The sequence below is a fragment of the Gobius niger genome (genome assembly GCF_951799975.1).
Source record: "Gobius niger genome assembly, chromosome: 24".
Lineage (NCBI taxonomy): Eukaryota > Metazoa > Chordata > Actinopteri > Gobiiformes > Gobiidae > Gobius > Gobius niger.
The window spans coordinates 578499-600162 of NC_136875.1; the positions used below are offsets into that span (position 1 = coordinate 578499).

At 46.3% G+C, this 21664-nt stretch overlaps 1 protein-coding gene across 1 annotated transcript; it reads left to right on the forward strand.

Moving 5' to 3' along the window:
- Window positions 1-16704, forward strand: ubap1 (ubiquitin associated protein 1). Its single transcript, XM_079582110.1, has 7 exons — window positions 1-183; window positions 2727-2774; window positions 6602-6723; window positions 8348-8986; window positions 13190-13348; window positions 15482-15583; window positions 16170-16704. The coding sequence occupies exons 2-7, from the start codon at window positions 2735-2737 to the stop codon at window positions 16308-16310; spliced, it is 1203 nt and encodes a 400-aa protein (XP_079438236.1). The 5' UTR covers window positions 1-183; window positions 2727-2734; the 3' UTR covers window positions 16311-16704.
- Window positions 16705-21664: the final 4960 nt, after the last annotated feature.

Here is a 21664-nt window from a genome sequence, read left to right on the forward strand (position 1 = left end):
GACGTCACACCCGGAAACAGCAGACGGAAATCAAGATGGCGCCGCTGGAAGAGGCCGCGGAGAGCAGCGGTGTTTGTGTGAATTAAAGCCTGAAAAGCGCGGTCCTGAGGCGGCGGTGGAGCGGGCGCGGCTCGGGGACATTCTCTGGTTCAGTGTGATCGACGGGATCGGGGTTTGGACCAGGTGAGACCCGCGGAGTCTGGGCTTTTCGTGGCTCTTCTGGTGTGAGGGGTGGTGCCTGCCCCAAAACATTAGCCAGGCCAGTGCTAGCGAACCTGCGAGCCCCAAATCCCACAAACATCAGCCGTAAACCACGTGAAAACCACCACAGCCGTAAATATATGCCGTGTGTTAAAGTCACGCGAGGACACTGAGGGTCGGGGGTTAAACATTTGGTGCTTTGTGTGTAAATGCTAGCCGTGGTTTAGCCGGGTGCTAGTGTGCTAATCGTAAACGCAGTTAAATTAATGATCTGAAGTGAGAGGAGCCAGAGCACGCACTGTTCTGGGGTTTACTGATTTTTTTCGGATCCCTTCACATCTCCAACACACGAGAGGATTTGGATTTGTGGTGTTCGTCACTGTGACCGAAACACGCAGTTCTTCTCAGATCATTTGGTCGCGGCCTGAAATAATCGCGGTGTGATGGTTATTTACTCCCTGCGCTCGTAAAAGTGGCCGGTCACGGTGTTGCATAAGGGTGGTTGTGACTCAGCTTTTAGAGAAAGGTCCTTTTCTTTCCCGTGTGAGAGACTATGGGCCTGAGGCGGAGTTCAGCAGGACATTTAGAGCCAAGATGAGACTTCACGCGAAGATGTAAAACTACTTTATTTACCTATATATTCAGAACCAAAAAGAAGTATGTAGAAAAATGACGTCTTTGGATGGGACTGATTCTTTTTAATGGTGCTCCGTGTTTATATATCCTTCTGCTTGTTTAATTACATGTTCTTGTCTCAAGTCAAGAGAAAGGCCATGGTTTTGTGTATGATGAAAATCTGACACACTATAGGCTACTGTTAAATAAACACTGTGCTGTTTGTTCACTTTTGTCTATGACGTGCTTTAGGGCTGAAACAACTCATGGATTGACCGAGACTAAAGGATGTTGGATGAATGTTTTTCTGGTTTACACAGACTCATGGTATAAATATGATGTCGTCTGTGTCTCAGGACAGTTATCCAATCAGAAAGTAGAATGAGCTCCACTCTCAAATAGTTTAAACCGGTTTGAAGATAAGATAAAGATAAGATGGTACTTTCTCCATCTGTGAGATCAATAAAGTACCATCTTATCTTTATCTTTATCTTATCTTAAGATCCCAGCTTCTGTCCCCGATAAAGTCCCAATCAGTGTCAGTGCAGCCTCCAGTCCTTTCAGCTCAGTGACTGAACTCTAGAGGTTCTTAGCTTTCAAATATTCACACAAATTTGTGCTTGTGCTCTGACGACACCATCTTTCTCTCCCTACTAGATACGAAGGTCGACCCCAGCGTGTATTTCAGGGAGATAGACAGTTGCAATCTTGGTGCGATGATCATTTTTTGGGCCTTAACACAAAGAAAGTAAAAGAGATGATCTTCGACCCTCGGGGGGTCGCAGCGCATGACCCTGTAATAACTGGCAACAGTGTCATAGAACAAGTGCCCACATATAAATACTTAGGCCTGATGGTGTCTCACAGCTTGAGCTGGAGTGAACATGTAGAGTATTTACGCGGTAGATTAGCTCAAAGGCTGCATTTCCTCAGAAGGCTGCTCTTGTTCGATATGTGTGCAGAGATCAGGACTATATTTTACAATGCAGTTCCTGCAAGCATTGTGAGAAGTGGCTCCCTGACCAGAGTAAGACCAAGCTGCACAGAGTGGCAACATCAGGAAAACCAGACTCACGGCCTCTTTAGTCTTTGTGAGGAGGTTGTTGCAAGCCTCTAAAATTCTGCTTGATTAAACTCATGTTTTGTTTTCAGAGTACGATCTGTTGCCCTTGGGGAGGCGATACAGAGCCAGCCGATGCAATGGCAACTGCTTTAAATGTTCTTTTATTCCCAACTAAACAAACAGAAAAGCAAGGCTCGGTCCTTGCCCCCTCCACTCCCCTCCTAAGTTAGTGAGGAGGCCCCCAGCCCTGGATCCACTACCCTAGACCCTCTGCCTGGGTACTGTAGATCCCCCCTCAGTGTTTCTCAGTTCACTGGACAAGGAGAGGCCTAACTGCGGTGGATTCCCCCCGTCCTTCCCTCCTCTCAAATCAATTATTCTCTCTCACCGCTATGTGTAGTGTATTACCTGTCTGCTCACGGCTGGTTGTTTTTTTGTTCTTCAAACGTTTTATTCATCAGGTAAATGTTGTGCGACTGAAGATGGAAATATGAACTGGTCCAAGTATTTGAGAACATGTTTGGGCTGGAGTGGGCTGCTCCGCACGAGTCGGGACAGTTATTTGATGAGGGCATTGCATTATAACATGATCAGCTGAAGAAGTGAACAAATGCAGACAGATGTTTGACCAGAGGAGCTGTATTTCCTCTGGACGTGCTGGAGCCTGTGTGGAGCTGCTTGTGTTCGGTGGAAAGCGAGTTCGGTGCTTTTGCCTGAGGGAGAGGAGCAGCCCAAACAGTCACAGAGAAAATAGGCTTCTTAAGGAGTGATGTATGAATCAGTGTAACTCTTCTGACGGTCACTTTCTAGGTAAAATACTTACTGAGTGTGTCTCCTGTTTCTACAGAATCGCTCATGGCTGCAAGGAAGTCTGGATCAGAGGCATCCAACAGCGGTGAGGACCCCCACATCTACAGCGCCGTCAAACAGTCTTTACCCCCTTCCTGATTTCTTACATTTCTTTATATATTTACCACGCTTAAATGTTTAGGTTCATCAAGACATTTTTTATATCACACAAGGACATAATCAGTGAATACAAAATGTAGCTTGCCAGTAGTTATCACATTTATTATGGCAAAGAAAAGTCCAAACCTCTCTGGCCCTGCGTGAAAAAGTAAATGCCTCCTGACCTTAATAACTGAAGTCACGTGTTTGCGACAGCTGCTGAGTTTGTCACATCGCTGAGGATGGATTTTAGTCGAACTCGGCCATATTGGAGGGTTTTTGTGCATGAACTGCCCTTTTGAGGTCACACCACAGCATCTCACATGGATTTAAGCCTGGACTTTGACCTGTGGGATCCTTGTCCGGCTGCATGGCCAAAGAGCGCGTGAACTGATGGCCGGACGCTCTCCTCCAGGAGTTCCCGGTAGAATGAATTATTCCATAAATGACAGCAGGTTGTCCAGGTCCTGAAGCAGCGAAGCCCCAGACCGTCGCACTGACACCTCCATGTTTGACTTGTGGCATGGCGTTCTTTTTTAATCAAATTCTGCGTTGTTCTTACGCCCGATGTAACGAGTCGCAGTCATGATAAAAAGTTCACCTTTGGTCCCGTCAGTCCACAGATCATTTCTCTAAAAGTCTTGGGAATCATCCAGATGTTTTTTGGGGAGACGAGCTGTTGCGTTCTTATTTGTCAGCAGTGGTTTTCGCCTCAGAACTCTCCGTGGAGGCCATTTTTGCTCCGTTTCTAATAGTTCTAGACTTTGACTGAGCTCAGTGAAGCTGCAGATCTTCAGACCTCGTTCCGGGTTCTTTGGTGACCTCCTGGATGAGTCGTTGCACTTTTGGACTCATTTCGTGGCGTTATAGGTTGTCTTCTGAGATTTTGTAGCTTCTTTATTTGTCTGACCGGTGTAAATGTGATATTTTCTTGATTCATCAAACGTGGTGGTAATCAGGCTTGGGAGCGGCCAAAGAAACTGAACTCAGCTTTTACAAAAATCTGGTTGTTCACTGATAATCACAGAGGGGACATTTAGAGGTTTTGACTGTTCTTTCCTTTAATAAATGTGCTAGTCATTTTGAAAGTGCATTTTGTATTCATTGTGATATAAAAATTGTCTTGATGACTGGGAACATTTAAGTGTGCTAAATATAAACAAATGTAAGAAAGATGGAAGGGGGCAAATACTTTTTCACAGCCCTGTACAATACATGACATCTGAAGCCTGTCACTGCACAATATATCATGATTGCATTATTAGGTAGAGGTTATGCGTGTGATATGATATCCCGACATAGCAACACCATGGCAGTGAGCATCACAGCAACAGCAGCATATTGTTGTTCATTGATTTTTCCTCTTAATTTGCTGCTATATTGCTTGTTTGGTATCGAAATATGGTTTAGGTACTATGAACAAAAAAGTAAAAGTATCGAAAGCAGAAGCTGGAAAAAAATCTGTATATTCAAGTTTATTTGCTGTTGGTCGTCACAATTTGAAAAACGCAGTGAAATCATGGAGGGTGGGAAAATTGGGGAAAAAACATGGTTTAAGAGACTAGATGCAATCTGGTCATTTTTTTTACTCAATATTGCCACTTCAGGTCTGAAGCGTAACTGCAGGTTCTATATTAAGCTCGTGCATGACGGCAATTAGGACCCGAATGAACACCTTTCTGAGTGACAGTGCAGGATTTTAGAGGCAGTTGTGGTTAACAGGTCTGAGCTCATTCTACACATTAGGACATGGCTGGAACATGTAGGGGGAGGAACATACTTAGTTTTCACCAGTGTTTGAAATACCCTTCAATATTCCCCATCTCCACATCAGTTTTCTCAACATAGCCTTTGCAATGTTGTGCGTTATTACAATGCAAGCAAACAACTGAATAAATGTCAGGTCTATGGACATGCAGTGCACCTGTCAAGGACTAAGGTCTAGAGACCTGGACTCCCGTCCCGCGGGGATCGCAGGACCCTGTCCGACATGTCCCGAACAGAGGAGACAACAGCGTGTTAGACGTGGACTCGAGCGCAGATGCAGATTCCATCTCCACGCCGCAGCACCTTGACTAGCTGCTTTTGCCCCGCACTGAGCGACCGAACTTCCAGCTGAAACCCGCTGTTCCCTCCCGCGCAGGGGAATTCAACACTTGTCCAAACCTCTTCATGCGCTGCACTTTGTATAAGCCATTAAAGCCAACGCACACCAAGACGCTTTTTGACCCTTCTAGACCTTTGACCCTTCTGTAGTGGCACAGACGACTCTGTGGTCTGTGGCAGACGGAGAGATTGTTAACTTTGTTGGGAGTTATAAGAGAAACGGCAGAAAAAAAGAGTACTCTGGGAAGGGAAGCTGTCCATCGCCAACTCACTCTTAAACTGCAAAAAGAGCCACGTATGCTCTCTCGTAGAACACGGACCTGCGTGTTGTATTTTCTGTCTGATAAGTGGATAAATGGTGTGTTTAAAGTGCCATACGCAGCGTGCTCCAGGGTTGGTACATGGCGTGTTGCGTTCTTTTAACAGCTCAGGACTCGTCGAGACTCGTGGGCGGCCAGTCCCCTGAAAACCATTCCCGTGCAGGTCTCTAGGGTTTCTTTCCAAGGTAATAATTGGGGACAGAGACTGCGGAGCGTAGGGAGCCATACTAACTGAATTTATAACAACATTTTTTTTCCATTTATTTATTTATTTAATATGGACATAGCAATTGGACGAACCAGATGCATTGTTTAAAGTGTTATAGCACATGTGCTAATTTTCAACACCTGTCCATAGGGGGCTTTTAGGTTTCAAAGATAAAACACATTATTAAACACAGTTACAATAAAACAGATTATTAAACTAGATAAGGCACATTTTACACATGTGAACACCTTTGGGCCGATTTGAGCCACTGTTTAAGCTCTCTGGTGAAGATGGTAACGTTCGTCTGCAGTTTCAGAGCCGTAGGGAGAGAGTTCCACAGTGTAGCCCCTCTGAAGGAGAAGCACGACTGTCCAAAAGATTTTCGAAATTTTGGGAGCACACAATCCCCATTAACTGAGGCTCTGGTGGAAGGTCTGAGAGAGCCCTGACACCTCACCATGAGGCCAGAGAACAGAGGTGACACACAATTGTTCATGGCCGTCCCCAGCTCACGCTCAACCCACGCTTCGCCCTCGCGATCGGGCCCCAGGGGTCTGATGGGTTAATCAGGGGGGTCGGACCCCCCCACACCCCCCGTATTTCGAACACTGGTTTTAACATTTTTAAACTACGTATAGTCCCTTTAAGGAAAACCGTTTAAAAATGGGGGGCAGATGAAAGATGTAGAAAGTGTTTATTCTGCCCTTTTGTAGTTAAAGAAGTGCCTTGTTTGTTTCACCACAAATAAATGATACAAATGTAAAAGAAATTAAATGGAGGGAAAAGGAATATTATTATGTTTTATTTTTCTATATGACAAATATTTTACAGGGCTGTAAACTTTGGGCGAGATTCTGCATTTTGATTTCGAAAAGGGTAATCCTCGTGAATTATGCAGATCTGTCATAAAAATACTTGGAGGGGTTAGGGGAGTCTGTGAGGCGACCCGGTGCCGTGCTGGCATTAACTGGCACTCATAACGATGACTGTTGACTGCACCAAAGGGCTCATTCAGCGCCACAACAGCCAGGTCCTGAAGAAGCTGCCCGGTTGAAGGCGAAAGGTTGGCTCTGAATGAAGTGACTGACTGGTTTGGAATCCATAATGAATCTGTTGGGTGTTTTCCCCTCGTGTCCCCAGGGCCAGTCAGTTACCTGGAGGACGTTCCCTTTAAGGTGAATGAGAAGTTCCGTTGTCCAGCCAAAGTGGGCCTCCCTGTGGGCTTCTGCCTGCCAGACTCCTCCCTGCTGCTCAGCACTCAGGTCAGTGACAACAGGCTGTTATCCAATGTGTTCATTTCCAAGGTCTGTGGGGATATCCACGTGCATGTGCAGACGTTACCGAACCTTAGCCGTTTTCACACCATTCTTGCAACAAAATGGCCTTTTCACCCTTTCAAGACCCTAATGTCAAAAGTACACTCCACAAAAGAGCCTTAAAAGAACCATACATTCAGATTTTTTTCTGCTTTTTACAAAAATGTTCAGTGGCTTTTGGGTCATTTAGATAAGCCACTGGAGCCCGCAGCCGACCACACAAGGGTTTTTAAAGGGACTAGATGCAAGTTGGTCATTTTATACTCACTACTGCCACCACAGGTCTTACACGTAGCTGCATGTTCTATATTAAGCTCGAGCATGACGGCACTTTGGACCTGAAGTAGCACCTTTTTGGTGAACAGGTGGCTGGAACATGCAGGGGGAGGAAAATACTTAATTTTAACATTTTTAACTCTGTATAGTCCCTTTAAGTCGCTCCTACAGACTCCACACTTTAGAGGCTTGGACTCAACAACATTTGGAAGGTTGTTTTCACATGGATTTTTCAGTATCAATTCATGACAGATTTATTGAGCTTTGAACCAGAGGTTCAGCTGGACTTTTTTTTTGCCAGACACTTTGCCCGGCTGGGTCATAAAATGTCGGCCATTCACTAGAATTACCGGCCATTAAAAACATTTAATGAATGTATCTTATTATCAGTAATATACACCTACATTTATTCATGGACCGAGTGCTTTAGTCCAAAAACACAGCTATTTCTAATTAAAGAACGATGTGAGAAAAATGCAACTATTCACCTTATTTCGCCCCGCCCACTTTTGCCTCTTGTTGCGTTGTCTCGGCACTTCTGTTGTCCAGACACTTCCGGTCGAGCGCAAAGCCCGTTCATTTAAACGGAGAACGAGGGAAAATATTCTCCGCTCAAATCTGATGTTCAGTCGATTGATTTGTGTAAAATGTCCGATGTTCATTTGCACCGACATGTCGACACTGCATCGTTTCTCTGTGTGGCCTGAAATTGGCCTAGTCTTTTTTGTAGTAACTGATTTTTATCTGGACTTCTCCAGTTCTATGTGAACTGATAGGAGAAAAGGGGTGGGCACAGTTCATGGCGGCGCCCACAGAAACTTCTGGAATTAGGTGAATAGCCCAGATCCAAGCATCAAGTTGTGCAGTGGCAGCGACAATGACCCAAAGCACAGAAGAAAATCCTCTTCAAAATGGTTTCAGAAGAATAAAATACGCGCAAACTTGGTGGGTGGTAGTTCAAGCAGACACTGTTTGTCTATTCTTGTGATTTAAATAATGATCAGACATTTTATGACCAATTTATGCCAAAATTGAAGAAATTCATAAAGGTTCACTTACTTTTACCTCTCACTGTAAACTTGGGCTACGAAATAAAGAAGCAACCCAAAATTTGTACTGAAATGGTAAGTGGACCGAGCTGAATGTCACATTTAAACATGGCTCCCTTGTTTTATTATTGTGGATGAATAAAATGCCTTATTTGGATTGAAACCATAATTGTATTCTCATTTCTGTCCTAAAGTGTGAAGTCCATATCTGTGTGTAAATGTTTTCCCGTGTGTCCCTCCCTCAGTATGACTTCTCGCTGGAACGCCGCAGCGCGCAGTGGGGGGTGGATTTGGCAGACGCTCGTGCAGCTCAGGCCCGTGCTGAGGAGACGGCGAGGGTTCAGAGCCAGAGCCCCCCGGAGGAGGAGCCTCCCCCTGGCGAGCTTCCTCCGCCCGCCCTGAACCCCGTGCTGGCCACTCTGAGCCATGACGCCATCCTCACGCCGCTGCCTGCCCCCTCCCTGGGCGTACGCAGCCTTCAGCCCGCCCCCGTGCCGCACTCCCTCGACCTGACCGACTTCGAGCGCGAGGAGGACCCCTTCGACAAACTGGAGCTGAAAACGCTGAACGACAGGGAGGAGCTGCGGTCCATCCTGCAGAGCCAGCCCCAGCCCCAGCCCCAGCCGCCACCAGCCCCGCCCCCCGAGAGGAACAGCCCCTCCCCCAAACCCTTCACACACAAACCAAACGGGCTGGTGTCACTGCTGGACGAGCGGCCCTGCAACATCCGCTCTCTGTCCTTCCCCAAACTGTCTGACTCTGAGCTTCCTGCTGCCCCGCCCCCCTACGTCAGGCCGCTGCTCCCCAACGGCTCCCCCCAGAGGACGCAGAGAGGAGAGGTCATCGTGGAACCGGCGCTGACAAAGACTCCGCCCACTAAACCAGTGAGTTCATAAGGGTCTTTTTATGACCTAGGGCTGTGCCCGTTTGGATGTTTTCATACCGCGGGCGGTAATCAACAACTTCCCGCGGTTTTGCGATATACCGCTCATTGGCGTCAGAAGCATTTCGAAGGTGGGGGGGACACATTTGAATGGGGAGGGGGCCTATCCAAGCGCCTGAGCCACTGTTCTCCTGCCAGACCTGGCGCTTTATGAAACACTGAGTGAATTAGGCTCTTATTATGAGGTGACGCTCATGTTCGCGTGATCATTTATTCAGCTTCAGCCTCTTCACTCCGACCATCACAAACAAACATCTCTGCACTTCTATCTTCATATTTCCCACAAATGCAGATCAAATTGAGTGAAAAGGAGAAAGGAAGCAAACATTTACCCGTCAAATGAATTGTTCTGATATTATTTGGCTTAGTTCGAGTCCAGACAGCAGGTTTAACACGCGTGTTGACCGGTTGAACACTCGTGCCAGCCCGGTGCAGTTTCCCCAAACTCACGCTACATCAGCTTCATCACCCGCTTTGTAAACACATCCAAAACTAAAGTTCCTTACCTTTAAGTTACTGGTCAGGCCCTTTGTTCTGATGAAGGGAAACACGCTGTCCACCTGCCCAGGACCGTGAAGAGTCCTGCTCCTCCAGGATAATCTGTGAAAAGTCCAAAAACACGACGCATGAGTGTCCTTGTGCTTTGGTCAAATCTGCCAGTCCGTCCAACGATCAGCCTCTGGTCTTCGTAGTTTAGCCGTTTTTCCCCGGTTTACAGAGCCATGTGTACATTTCAGCCGCTCTGAGGTGACGGTAGCGGAGCCGCATAAACACACTACACAAAGCGGAGCGGATAATGTCAAAACATTTTTTTTATGGAAAATGAGAGGCGGGTCAGATTTAATTGTTTGCCCTAGCGCCGCCTATTGGACAGGCCCGGTCTAAACTTTAAGTAAATGCGTCCTGCTCATGTGCATATGGAGCTGTGTCTCGTCACCCACACACTCCGCGCTCACATAGGCCTGACGTGCCTGCTGCACCTCCTGCTCAGGGCGGCTGGTTGTTCATTTTATGTTCACCTGTGGCTGGTCTTTTTTGAGACTTTTGTTAGTTTTTTCTTTGAGACACTTGTTCAGGTTTATTATTAGTTCCTTTTCTGGTTAAATTTCATTTACTTATAGGCCTTTTTTTTTTTTTTTGCCGGTGATGACGGTGAGGAACTCAGACCCGCGGTAATCCGGTTACCGCCACAGGCCTATTATGACCTTCAAAAGTTTTACATTTCCTGGACATTTTACAGAGTGGCTAACGCGATTAGCATGGCCTCGACACCACTTATAGTGGTGTGCAAAAGTAAGAGAAAAACAGGTGAAAAAAAAGGTAGAAAAAGTCATGTGTCCCGGCTCTCTAATGTTACACTTTACCATGAAATATCCGTCCAATATTCTTCTGCTTTATCTGGGGCCGGGTCGCGGGGGCAGCAGTCTAAGCAGAGATGCCCGTGGGAGGCGACCAGGACGCATCCGGAACAGATGCCCTAGCCACCTCAGCTGGCTCCTCCGAGCTCCTCCCGGGTAACTGAGCTCCTCACCCCATCTCGGAGGGTGCGCCCAGCCACCCTGCGAAGGAAACTCATTTCGGCCGCTTGTATTCGCGATCTTGTCCTTTCGGTCATGACCCAAATCTCATGACCATAGGTGAGGGCGGGAACGTAGATCGATCGGTAAATCGAGAGCTTTGCCCCGACTCAGCTCCCTCTTCACCACGACAGACCGATACAGCGACCGCATCACTGCTGACGCCGCACCGATCCGTCTGTCCATCTCACGCTCCATCCGTCCTTCACTCGTGAACAAGACCCCGAGATACTTGAACTCCTCCACTTGAGGTAAGGACTCCCCACCGACCTGTAGAGGGGAAACCACCTTTTTCCGGTGGAGAACCATGGCCTCGGATTTGGAGGTGCTGATCCTCATCCCGGCCGCTACACACTCGGCTGCAAACCGCCCCAGTGCGTGCTGAAGGTCCAACAGAACAACATCATCTGCAAACAGCAGAAATGAGATCCTGAGGCTCCCAAACCGGACACCCTCCGGCCCCTGGCTGCGCCTAGAAATTCTGTCCATAAAAATAATGAACAGAACCGGTGACAAAGGGCAGCCCTGGCGGAGACCAACACGCACCGGGAACAGGTCTGACTTACTGCCGGCAATGCGAACCAAGCTCCTGCTGCTCATACAGGGAACGGACAGCCCTTAGCAGAGGGCCCCGGACCCCATACTCCCGGAGCACCCCCCACAGGGCACCACGAGGGACACGGTCGAACGCTTTCTCCAGATCTACAAAACACATGTGGACAGGTTGGATGAACTCCCACGAACCCTCGAGCACCCGACGGAGGGTATAGAGCTGGTCCAGTGTGCCACGACCAGGACGAAAACCGCATTGTTCCTCCTGGATCCAAGGTTCGACTATCGGCCAGGAGGACCTCCTCTCCAGCATCTACATTTTAATTATGTCCCTGGGTTTTGACTCAGTCCTGTTACCCTGACACATTACCCCAGCTATAAAAATTGTAGCATTCTAGAAGTCACATTACATGGTCAACAAAAGGTTACATTTGTTGGATGTTATTGAGGCCATGGGAAGACCAAAAGTAATATATTTGTCAATATTTCTACTAGTGCTGTCCAATGATTAAAATATTTAATCGCAATTAATCGCCTGTTTTTTATATTCTAAATGTCCTTTGAATGATACTTTTAATACTCTAATGCTGCTATTGGGTTCCTCAAGCAAATGCACAGAAAACTTGGCGTGCAAGCAAGGTTGGGTTAGAAACCCTTACATTGTTGTTTTACAACATAAGGTTCATTCTTATCCACACATTTCTCTTAATGTGTGGATAACAGGAGGGATGAAATAGAACGAGGCTTTGTTCTTGCTAACCGGAGGAGCGCAGCAGCTTCGTAGCTCAGGTAAAGGCGTCTCTGCTGTAGTTCCAAACTTTGTTTTGGTTGACCAAAATACTTGTCCATGTCGTGGTAAACAGTAAAGCCTTGGGAATGAGTGTGCTCCATCTGTCATCAGCGGGCAGACGGAAAACAAACCAATGTGATATTTCTTTTTCTGTAAAATGATGTGACGCGCTCCCACAACAGCAGCAGCAGAGAGCTTTGTGAAGCCGGCCCCCCTTGACACATACATTTATATACAACCGATTGACACACATTAGAGAATGATGAGGGGAGGTTCACGGAGGTGCAGCACAGCGGCTCATGCAGCGGCTTTGTAGGTCGGAAAATGAGACAAATTAATCTCGCAATAACAACATTTATGGAATAGATATATAGAATTGGACAGCGCAACTTTCTACTGAAACTTGGTTTGTCACTTTTAATATTGTATCCTGTTACCTCAATTATTTCTAAAATGTTGATTGATTTCTTAAAATTGGAAAGCTTTGACATATCATTAAAATGTGCTCGATGTCCACATGTCACCAGACGCTGGGTTCCATCCCTGGTGATGTTCTGCCAGGCCTGATAGTGTCCCACGAACAGTTCGTGGGACACGATCCCTTCAGTTTGGTCTTCAAGTGAAATGCCGCTCAAATGATTGACTTGGCCATTGAATAACATTTCACTTCTTTGCCTTAAAAAGCTCTTTTGTGACTTCTGCAGTAGCTTCGGGTCATTGTGGTCGCTGTGAAGCAGCGTCCAAGCATTTGGCTGAATATGAGCTCATAATATTGACCGAAACACTTCAGAATTCATCCTGCTGCTTTTGTCAACAATCACATCATCAATAAATACAAGTGAACCAGTTCCATTGGCCCAGACACGCCCATGGCAATTTGAGTATGACAGAGACTTGAACTTTGATTTTATTATCTCATCAATCAATAAAATACATTTTGATAATGTCAGGTCTCGCCAGTGATGAACTCCAGGACTTTGTTAAATCTCTTTGATCAAACTTTTTATTTAAATGTAGGTCCAAATTATGATATAAATGGAGTATTTCCAATATTTTGCACCAGCTGTAAAACTATACTTGATTCTCTCTGGATTCCAGTTCTCCTTAATGTGTAAAATAAACTTATTTCATCCATGTTGTCCAAACTCCCAGTTTCGAGCAAGGCCATTGTTTAAAACCTGGTTATTTCACAAGCTCCACTCACCATCTGCTTCTCTGTCCTCAGGCGAACACAGCCAACTGCGGCGGTGGTCTACCATGTGGGGGCGCTCTTCTCAGTATGACCCCGGGGGAGCAGCAGTGTGTAGAGACACTGGTGGGAATGGGCTACTCCTATGAGGGGGTGCTCCGTGCCATGCAGAAGCAGGGCCAGAACGTGGAGCAGGTGAGAAACTGCACTGTCTACTGGCAACCTTTCACTACACGTCAAACAGCACCATCTACTGGCAACCTTTCACTACACGTCAAACAGCGCCATCTACTGGCAACCTTTCACTACACGTCAAACAGCACCATCTACTGGCAACCTTTCACTACACGTCAAACAGCACCATCTACTGGCAACCTTTCACTACACGTCAAACAGCACCATCTACTGGCAACCTTTCACTACACATCAAACAGCGCCATCTACTGGCAACCTTTCACTACACGTCAAACAGCGCCATCTACTGGCAACCTTTCACTACACATCAAACAGCGCCATCTACTGGTAACCTTTCACTGCACGTCAAACAGTGCCATCTACTGGCAACCTTTCACTGCACGTCAAACAGCACCATCTACTGGCAACCTTTCACTACACGTCAAACAGCACCATCTACTGGCAACCTTTCACTACACGTCAAACAGCGCCATCTACTGGCAACCTTTCACTACACGTCAAACAGCACCATCTACTGGCAACCTTTCACTACACGTCAAACAGCACCATCTACTGGCAACCTTTCACTACACGTCAAACAGCGCCATCTACTGGCAACCTTTCACTACACGTCAAACAGCACCATCTACTGGCAACCTTTCACTACACATCAAACAGCGCCATCTACTGGCAACCTTTCACTACACGTCAAACAGCACCATCTACTGGCAACCTTTCACTACACGTCAAACAGCACCATCTACTGGCAACCTTTCACTACACGTCAAACAGCACCATCTACTGGCAACCTTTCACTACACGTCAAACAGCGCCATCTACTGGCAACCTTTCACTGCACGTCAAACAGCGCCATCTACTGGCAACCTTTCACTGCACGTCAAACAGCACCATCTACTGGCAACCTTTCACCACACGTCAAACAGCGCCATCTACTGGCAACCTTTCACTACACGTCAAACAGCGCCATCTACTGGCAACCTTTCACTACACGTCAAACAGCGCCATCTACTGGCAACCTTTCACTACACGTCAAACAGCACCATCTACTGGCAACCTTTCACTGCACGTCAAACAGCACCATCTACTGGCAACCTTTCACTACACGTCAAACAGCACCATCTACTGGCAACCTTTCACTGCACGTCAAACAGCGCCATCTACTGGTAACCTTTCACTGCACGTCAAACAGTGCCATCTACTGGCAACCTTTCACTACACGTCAAACAGCGCCATCTACTGGTAACCTTTCACTGCACGTCAAACAGCACCATCTACTGGCAACCTTTCACTACACGTCAAACAGCGCCATCTACTGGTAACCTTTCACTACACGTCAAACAGCACCATCTACTGGTAACCTTTCACTACACGTCAAACAGCACCATCTACTGGCAATCTTTCACTACACGTCAAACAGCACCATCTACTGGTAACCTTTCACTACACGTCAAACAGCGCCATCTACTGGCAACCTTTCACTACACGTCAAACAGCGCCATCTACTGCCGACTAATGATGGGAATGGAGAATCTACTTGAGTAATCCATTGGAACCGTATGTCTCCTTCATAATCGATTGTTCTTATCGATGCCACAGCCTCTTTACCGCTTTCACTTCATCACAAACTTAAGTCTCGTTATGTCGTAACGAGTCCGTGTATCTGTCGTCTCTATTCACCTTATTGTGGAAGTTCCAGTGAGCACCACAAGTACCTGTCCCTGTCCCTTCTCTATTAGTTTACATCGAACCATAGACGACAAGACAAAATCAGTTACTCCAGAAATACAAAGCTGTTTTCTGCCCACAGAAACAGAGCAGTGTCCACTTGTTGGTGCAAATGAACATTAGACACTTTACACAAGTCAATCTACTATAAAACTACAAGAATCATGCTCACATTATAGTCTACAGTCCACCAAAATATCTGCAGATTTAAGTCAGTTTTAAACTCATTGACTACATTCTTAAGTGAATGTAATGTAATGTGTAAGCATCATTCTTGTCACAAAATCTGACTTTGGTTAAATGTATGGTGAAATGTTGAAGTTGCTGAAGTGAGTAGTGCCACAGTCACTGAGGCGTTTGTTTCAGCCTGTGATTGGACGTAAGGATCATGTGACCGTGTGTGTGCAGGTGCTGGATTATCTGTTTGTTCACGCACGCCTGTGTGAGAGAGGCTTCGACGCCGGCGCCGTGGAGGAGTGTCTGGAGATGTACCAGTGCTCGGAGGAGAAGGCAAGTCAATCATCAATGTAGCTTTATGTTACTTCAACATCGTAAGGCTCATTTATGCTCCATTTCATTTGTAAATCAATCAGTTTGTTCCAAACTTAGTTACTGCCATCTGCATTTATGCTTCCACCCGTTTATAATGTCCAGCATGAGTTGTGGAAAGTTGCCACCAGAGGGCGCTGGAAGATGTACTTAAAGATGAAGAGCACCACCTCCAATGTTTTTTATCATTATCCCTCACGAAACCACTGGTCTCCGCATCTACCATATTGTCACTGAAAGTCCTCTCATCTGACAAACAACATACCTGTGTTTTTGAATGTCTCCACTTTGGTGACAGTCATGTGACCTGTGTTTTTGAATGTCTCCACTTTGGTGACAGTCATGTGACCTGTGTTTTTGAATATCTCCACTTTTGGTGACAGTCATATGACCTTTGTGACAGTTCAGTTTCATGTGGATCGCTCTAAAATCCAGCATTTTGACTGAACAGCACCAACTCCATCTGAAGTGATAGGCTGTTTATAATGTTGTGACATCACTTTGCATGTATCGTCATGGTAACAGTCCCCTGTCCCTCTCTCCTCAGGCGCTGCGCTTCCTGCAGCTCATGTCGCGTTTCGGGGAGATGGGATTCGAGCGTGAAGCCATAAAGGAAGTTCTACTGTTCCACAACAACGACCAGGACAAGGCTCTGGAGGAGCTGATGAGCCGAGCTGCGGCCAGCTGAGAGCGCCCTCTGCTGGGGCGACACTCGCTTTACTGACACTGTGCCTCAAAGCAAGACACACTGGGGTTCCAGAGTGTGTGGTGAAGTGCCGGACTAGAACCCGAGTCTGTGACAAGACTTTATCTAAGTTTATCTTGTGTGATGATGGAGAGACGGTGATGGAGAGGCGATGATGGAGAGGCGATGATGGAGCGTTCTCTGAGGAGCGCCTCCCAGGCTCAGCTGTAGGGGGCAGTGCGGGGCAGACCTCTCACTTAAGTGCCCTCTGCACGATGGGTTTTTACTGTTGGCACTTTTTAGACGTTTAAGTTGTTCTGATTTTGTAAAAGTTGAAGCGCACTGCAAAAAGAGGTGCCTCTGAATCTGCTGCGTCTCGGTCTGTCCAGAAAAATCACTTAAATCACCATCACTGACTTCATTCTGTCAATTTAGATTCAGAATCACTTCAGCTGCACAAAGGAAGAAATTATTAAACCAAAAATGTTCAGAAGATTTCAGATCTGTCTGAACCTTGGGGCCCCAGACAGACAGTCCTGAAATCCAGGCTTTTGTCTCTAAACAACACTGACCCGGGATCAGTAGCAGTCATCGCCTGACGCTGACGCCTTTAGAAACTATGAAAATGTACAGGGGGCGCTGTAAACTGTGACGACAGACGAGATCTGCTCTGTCTGAGAAACTCCACTTACAAAAAGTCATGTAAAAGTATGTCTTCTCCAAATCAGTGAAGTTGTCATGGTTTGAAAAACTCATGTCAGTTAATCTGTCCATGAAGAACCGAAATTAAGAAAACACATCCACAGCCATGCTCATTTAAACTAAATACGATTTTTTTTCATCTAATTTTGAGTGAGATCTTTTTTCTTTGCGTTAAGGAAAGACTTAAAGACCTAAATCAGGGTTGAATCAGGGGATTTCTTTCAAGAACATCGGACTTATTTCTCGAGGACTTTTGTGGGACTTACCTGTAGAAGGTCCCCGTGATACATTTAGTCTGTGATCATCCGATGAGGCACTAGTTTAAAAGTCTCTTCCCAAACTCCTCCCAGTCACCGCCCATAATGTCCTGTTGGAAACTACTTCCTGTCCACATTACAGCTACAATTCTAAACTCCGAAGTCAAAGTCAGTGGTTATGAACAGCTGCTTGTTTCTTAACCGTCTAACTCTCCATAGGAATAAACCAGTGAGCCTCTGCATCAGTGTAATGTTGGAGCTCTGGGTAGACCCTGAACGCAGCACTTCTATGATTAAATAAATGTCCTGTTTCTAACTCACCACAATCGCATCATTATTTAGAACGGACTCGACACCTTCAGCTGAGGTGGTGGTCTGGACTGGGTTTTGGATGTAATCTGTAAAGCATTCTTTCCTTCAGTAATATTTATTTAATCATTTTGTGAGTTTCTAAAATAAATCACACACAGTTGGTCTGCGTTACTGACTTCACTGAACACAGTCTCGTTAAACGGATGTAACGCTTGTTGCTGCCGCCGTTCTGCTGCACAGAGAGTTTCTCCTCACACCCATCAGTCTGCCCCCGGGCAGCACAGAGCCGTGTGAGTGCAGGAGAGGAAACTGCACTGGATTACCAGGGAGGCCACGGCTCAGCTGGTCTACACAGAGGTGGGTACCGTTAACAATACCCATACCTATACAGTACTTTTTGCCCATACCTATACTAAAATATAAATGGAACAATAAATGTGTGGAAGATCTGCAAAGTTACAATATTGGGTTCATCTCTAGTATCAAGAAATGTGTGAAAAAATGGGAGAAATTGTGGCAAAAATAAGGGGAAAAAAAGGGGCCTAAATAAGAATAAAAAGGGGAAAGATAGTGCAAGCTTTGGGCATGGATTGGATACCGGCCGCACCTAAACAGTTTTTTCGATATCATAAAAATTGACTTTTTCAAGCTTTACATCCTGTTATTCTGTCCCTCCCTCATTAAAAACATGGCTGAAGTGTTGCCTTGGCACATTCACGTATTTCTGAGTAATCTGTAAAAACTCTGATGGCGGCCATTTTAGGGATAGGTTTGCCTGAGTCCTCCTAGGAACGCCCCCACCTCCTGGAGACGCCTCCGAGCTTTGGTCACCAGCCGAGTAACCAACCACTGCTCCTCAGCAGAACCCCCTCCCCACTGATGCCACAGACAGCGTGTGGAGGGGGCGTGTCTAAAGGCTCAGAGGTTCTTAAAGAGACAGAGGCCTATTTCAAGACATTCACTACAGACATTTTGAGAGAGACATTTTATACAAGGCAGTTATTCTAATTTACTGCATTTACAGACCAACAGAAGGTTTGTCATCATTGTAGTGTGATATAGACTGGTGCTGTGGGGCTGACAAAAGCAGAACACCCCCTCTTTAAGAGTTCCATCAACACAACTGTATATGTTCTCAGAGGTGTTGATACTCTTACATGAGAACATTTACTTACAATTACACCTGTGCATTATGCAACTTTGTGTGGGGAAAAATGCATATTTGACCTTTGTGTGAACCCGGCGGCTGTATGGGCGGCCAACATGGCATCTTTACTTTCCATCATGGTGGCCTCAACGATGCTTCAGGGCCAATTGTGTTTTGGTAGGTTTTCACTGCTGATGGATCTGTCTCCATGGATACGTATACATTCCATCTAGAAAAGCTGAAATCAAATAGGTTTTGTGTTCTTAGTTTGTTTCACATGACCGTGACAGTACTCCTGAAAGTTGTGAGAGATGTTTTTACACTCATTACTGTGAAGAAAGACCGAGGTGTTCAAGTCTTTGACCGAGCGCATTTTCTCCAGCTCGGCTTTACCCAAATCTTAAAGCTTCTTGACTGGGGAGCAACAGTCTGTGGCAAGACGAGTGGTTAAAAAAATATAGTATTTCCTTTATTTACATGGGTTTTTAACATTTCATGGCATTTAAGTTCACAGATCTTACAATCCATATCAAACAGTAGAATGTAGGCAAGTTTCACAAGCTTCATATTGTGTCTATGTTGATATAGAAGAGAAACATGGGTGACTTAGAAGAGAAACATGGGTGAGACATAACCATAGACATGGAAGAGAAACATGGTTGAGACATAACCATAGACATAGAAGAGATACATGGGTGAGACATAACCATAGACATGGAAGAGAAACATGGGTGAGACATAACCATAGACATGGAAGAGAAACATGGGTGAGCGTTGATGTCACTTCCTGTTGTTTCTGCTGTTGGGTAGGGACGGTCGTATTGGGCAAACAGCTCTGAACCTTTAGTTCCTAAGTGCATAGGGATCTAACAGTTGACCTTATGTTCGGACCTGGTTCTTTTGTATCACGCCAGAACAGATATTTGGAAATAGCCAAAGCAAACACTGGAGATAGAAGTCGTCTCAAAGATAAGGCGTTTATTGCCGTTGTTCCTATAGTTACAAAGAAGTAAAACCAGCTGATGACTTAAGAGAGAGAGAAGTCCAGACCTGTGGACACGCTGTCAGGACGCAAACACCCGGAGGAACCAACATGGAGGACAAAACCCACGCCATCAGCCGCCATAGGCCATCTGTACACCACGGCACAGGCAGGATAGGCCGTAAGGTGAACCATGAAAAGTTGCCCAGAAATTGAATCTCGTTCCACGGAAAGGGAACTTCACAATCTCCAATTCATAAATAATGAGTTATGTTAAGCAACCAAAAACAAGCTTGTTGCAAATTATCCTGCCAATTGGTTATTCATACTGAAGAATTTAATGCTGAACTTCAGGCATAGTGCGATATTGGTGGCACCTGACTGGTGCAGCGCGATCACCGGATTGACCGTGTCGCCAATATCGAATTACGCCTGAAGAAAGTGGTTCTGCAATAAATGCTTCAGTATGAATAATTGGCAGTATATTTTGCGACAAACTTTTTTTTTGCTTAACAGTGTTGCCACAGTTACATTACTGATTACTTGATTTTAAAAGTAACTAAGTTAGATTAAGTTACTTTATTAGTTACATTCAACTGTGGCCACAACACAGTAATGACAAACCTTTTACCAACAGTCACATTAACAAAGCTGAGCAGACTCAGTAAAGTGCTGTATTTCCCCCTCTCTCCCCGACCAGTGTTTGTGTCTCAGGCTGAAAACAGGACCTGTCACATTATATTACGTCACTCGCCGACATTCAGATTGTTTTTTTTTCTCCAAAGCAAAATGACGAAATTATAACTCAGTAATTTGGAAAAGTTACTTAAATCTGATAACTTGTTTGGAAATAGTAACGCGTTAGATAACTAGTTACTAAAAAAAGTAATCCGATTCCAGTAATAATAATTACTAAGTAATTAGTTACTGGCATCACTGCTCGTTTAATATTTATGGGGTGAGATTGTGGAGACGCTCATGCATGCTTTTATCACCAGTCGTATCCACTACTGTAATGCCCTGCTCTCTGGACTTCCCAAAAAGAGTAACTCAGGTTTACAACTTTTACAAACTTCAGCAGCTCGTGTCCTGACGAAGACCAGGAGGCGGGACCACATTACACCGGTTTTAGAATCGCTGCATTGGCTCCTTGTGTGTTTCAGGATTGATTTTAAAGTTCTTTTAATGGTTTTTAAATGTCTTAATGGTCTTGGTCCTTCTTATCTTTCAGAACTGCTTTGACCTTATGAACCTTCACGGCCCCTTCGCTCCTCCGGCAGGGGCCTATCCATCCATTTTCTTCCGCTTTATCCGGGGCCGGGTCGCGGGGGCAGCAGTCTCAGCAGAGATGCCCAGACTTCCCGATCCACACACACCTCCTCCAGCTGTTCTGGGGGGACCCCGAGGCGACACCAGGCCAGCTCGGAGACATAGTCCCACCAGCGTGTCCTGGGCCTTCCACGAGGCCTTGTGTGGCTGTGTGGGTGCTGTCCTGTGGAGGTGTGGCCCTTGTGGGTGCTGTCCTGTGGGTGCTCAGGTGGAGGTGTGGTGTCTCTGTCCTGTGGGTGCTCAGGTGGAGGTGTGGGTGCTGTCCTGTGGGTGCTCAGGTGGAGGTGTGGGTGCTGTCCTGTGGGTGCTCAGGTGGAGGTGTGGGTGCTGTCCTGTGGGTGCTCAGGTGGAGGTGTGGCCCTTGTGGGTGCTGTCCTGTGGGTGCTGAGGTGGAGGTGTGGCTGTGTGGGTGCTGTCCTGTGGGTGCTGAGGTGGAGGTGTGGCTGTGTGGGTGCTGTCCTGTGGGTGCTGAGGTGGAGGTGTGGCTGTGTGGGTGCTGTCCTGTGGAGGTGTGGCCCTTGTGGGTGCTGTCCTGTGGGTGCTGAGGTGGAGGTGTGGCTGTGTGGGTGCTGTCCTGTGGAGGTGTGGCCCTTGTGGGTGCTGTCCTGTGGGTGCTCAGGTGGAGGTG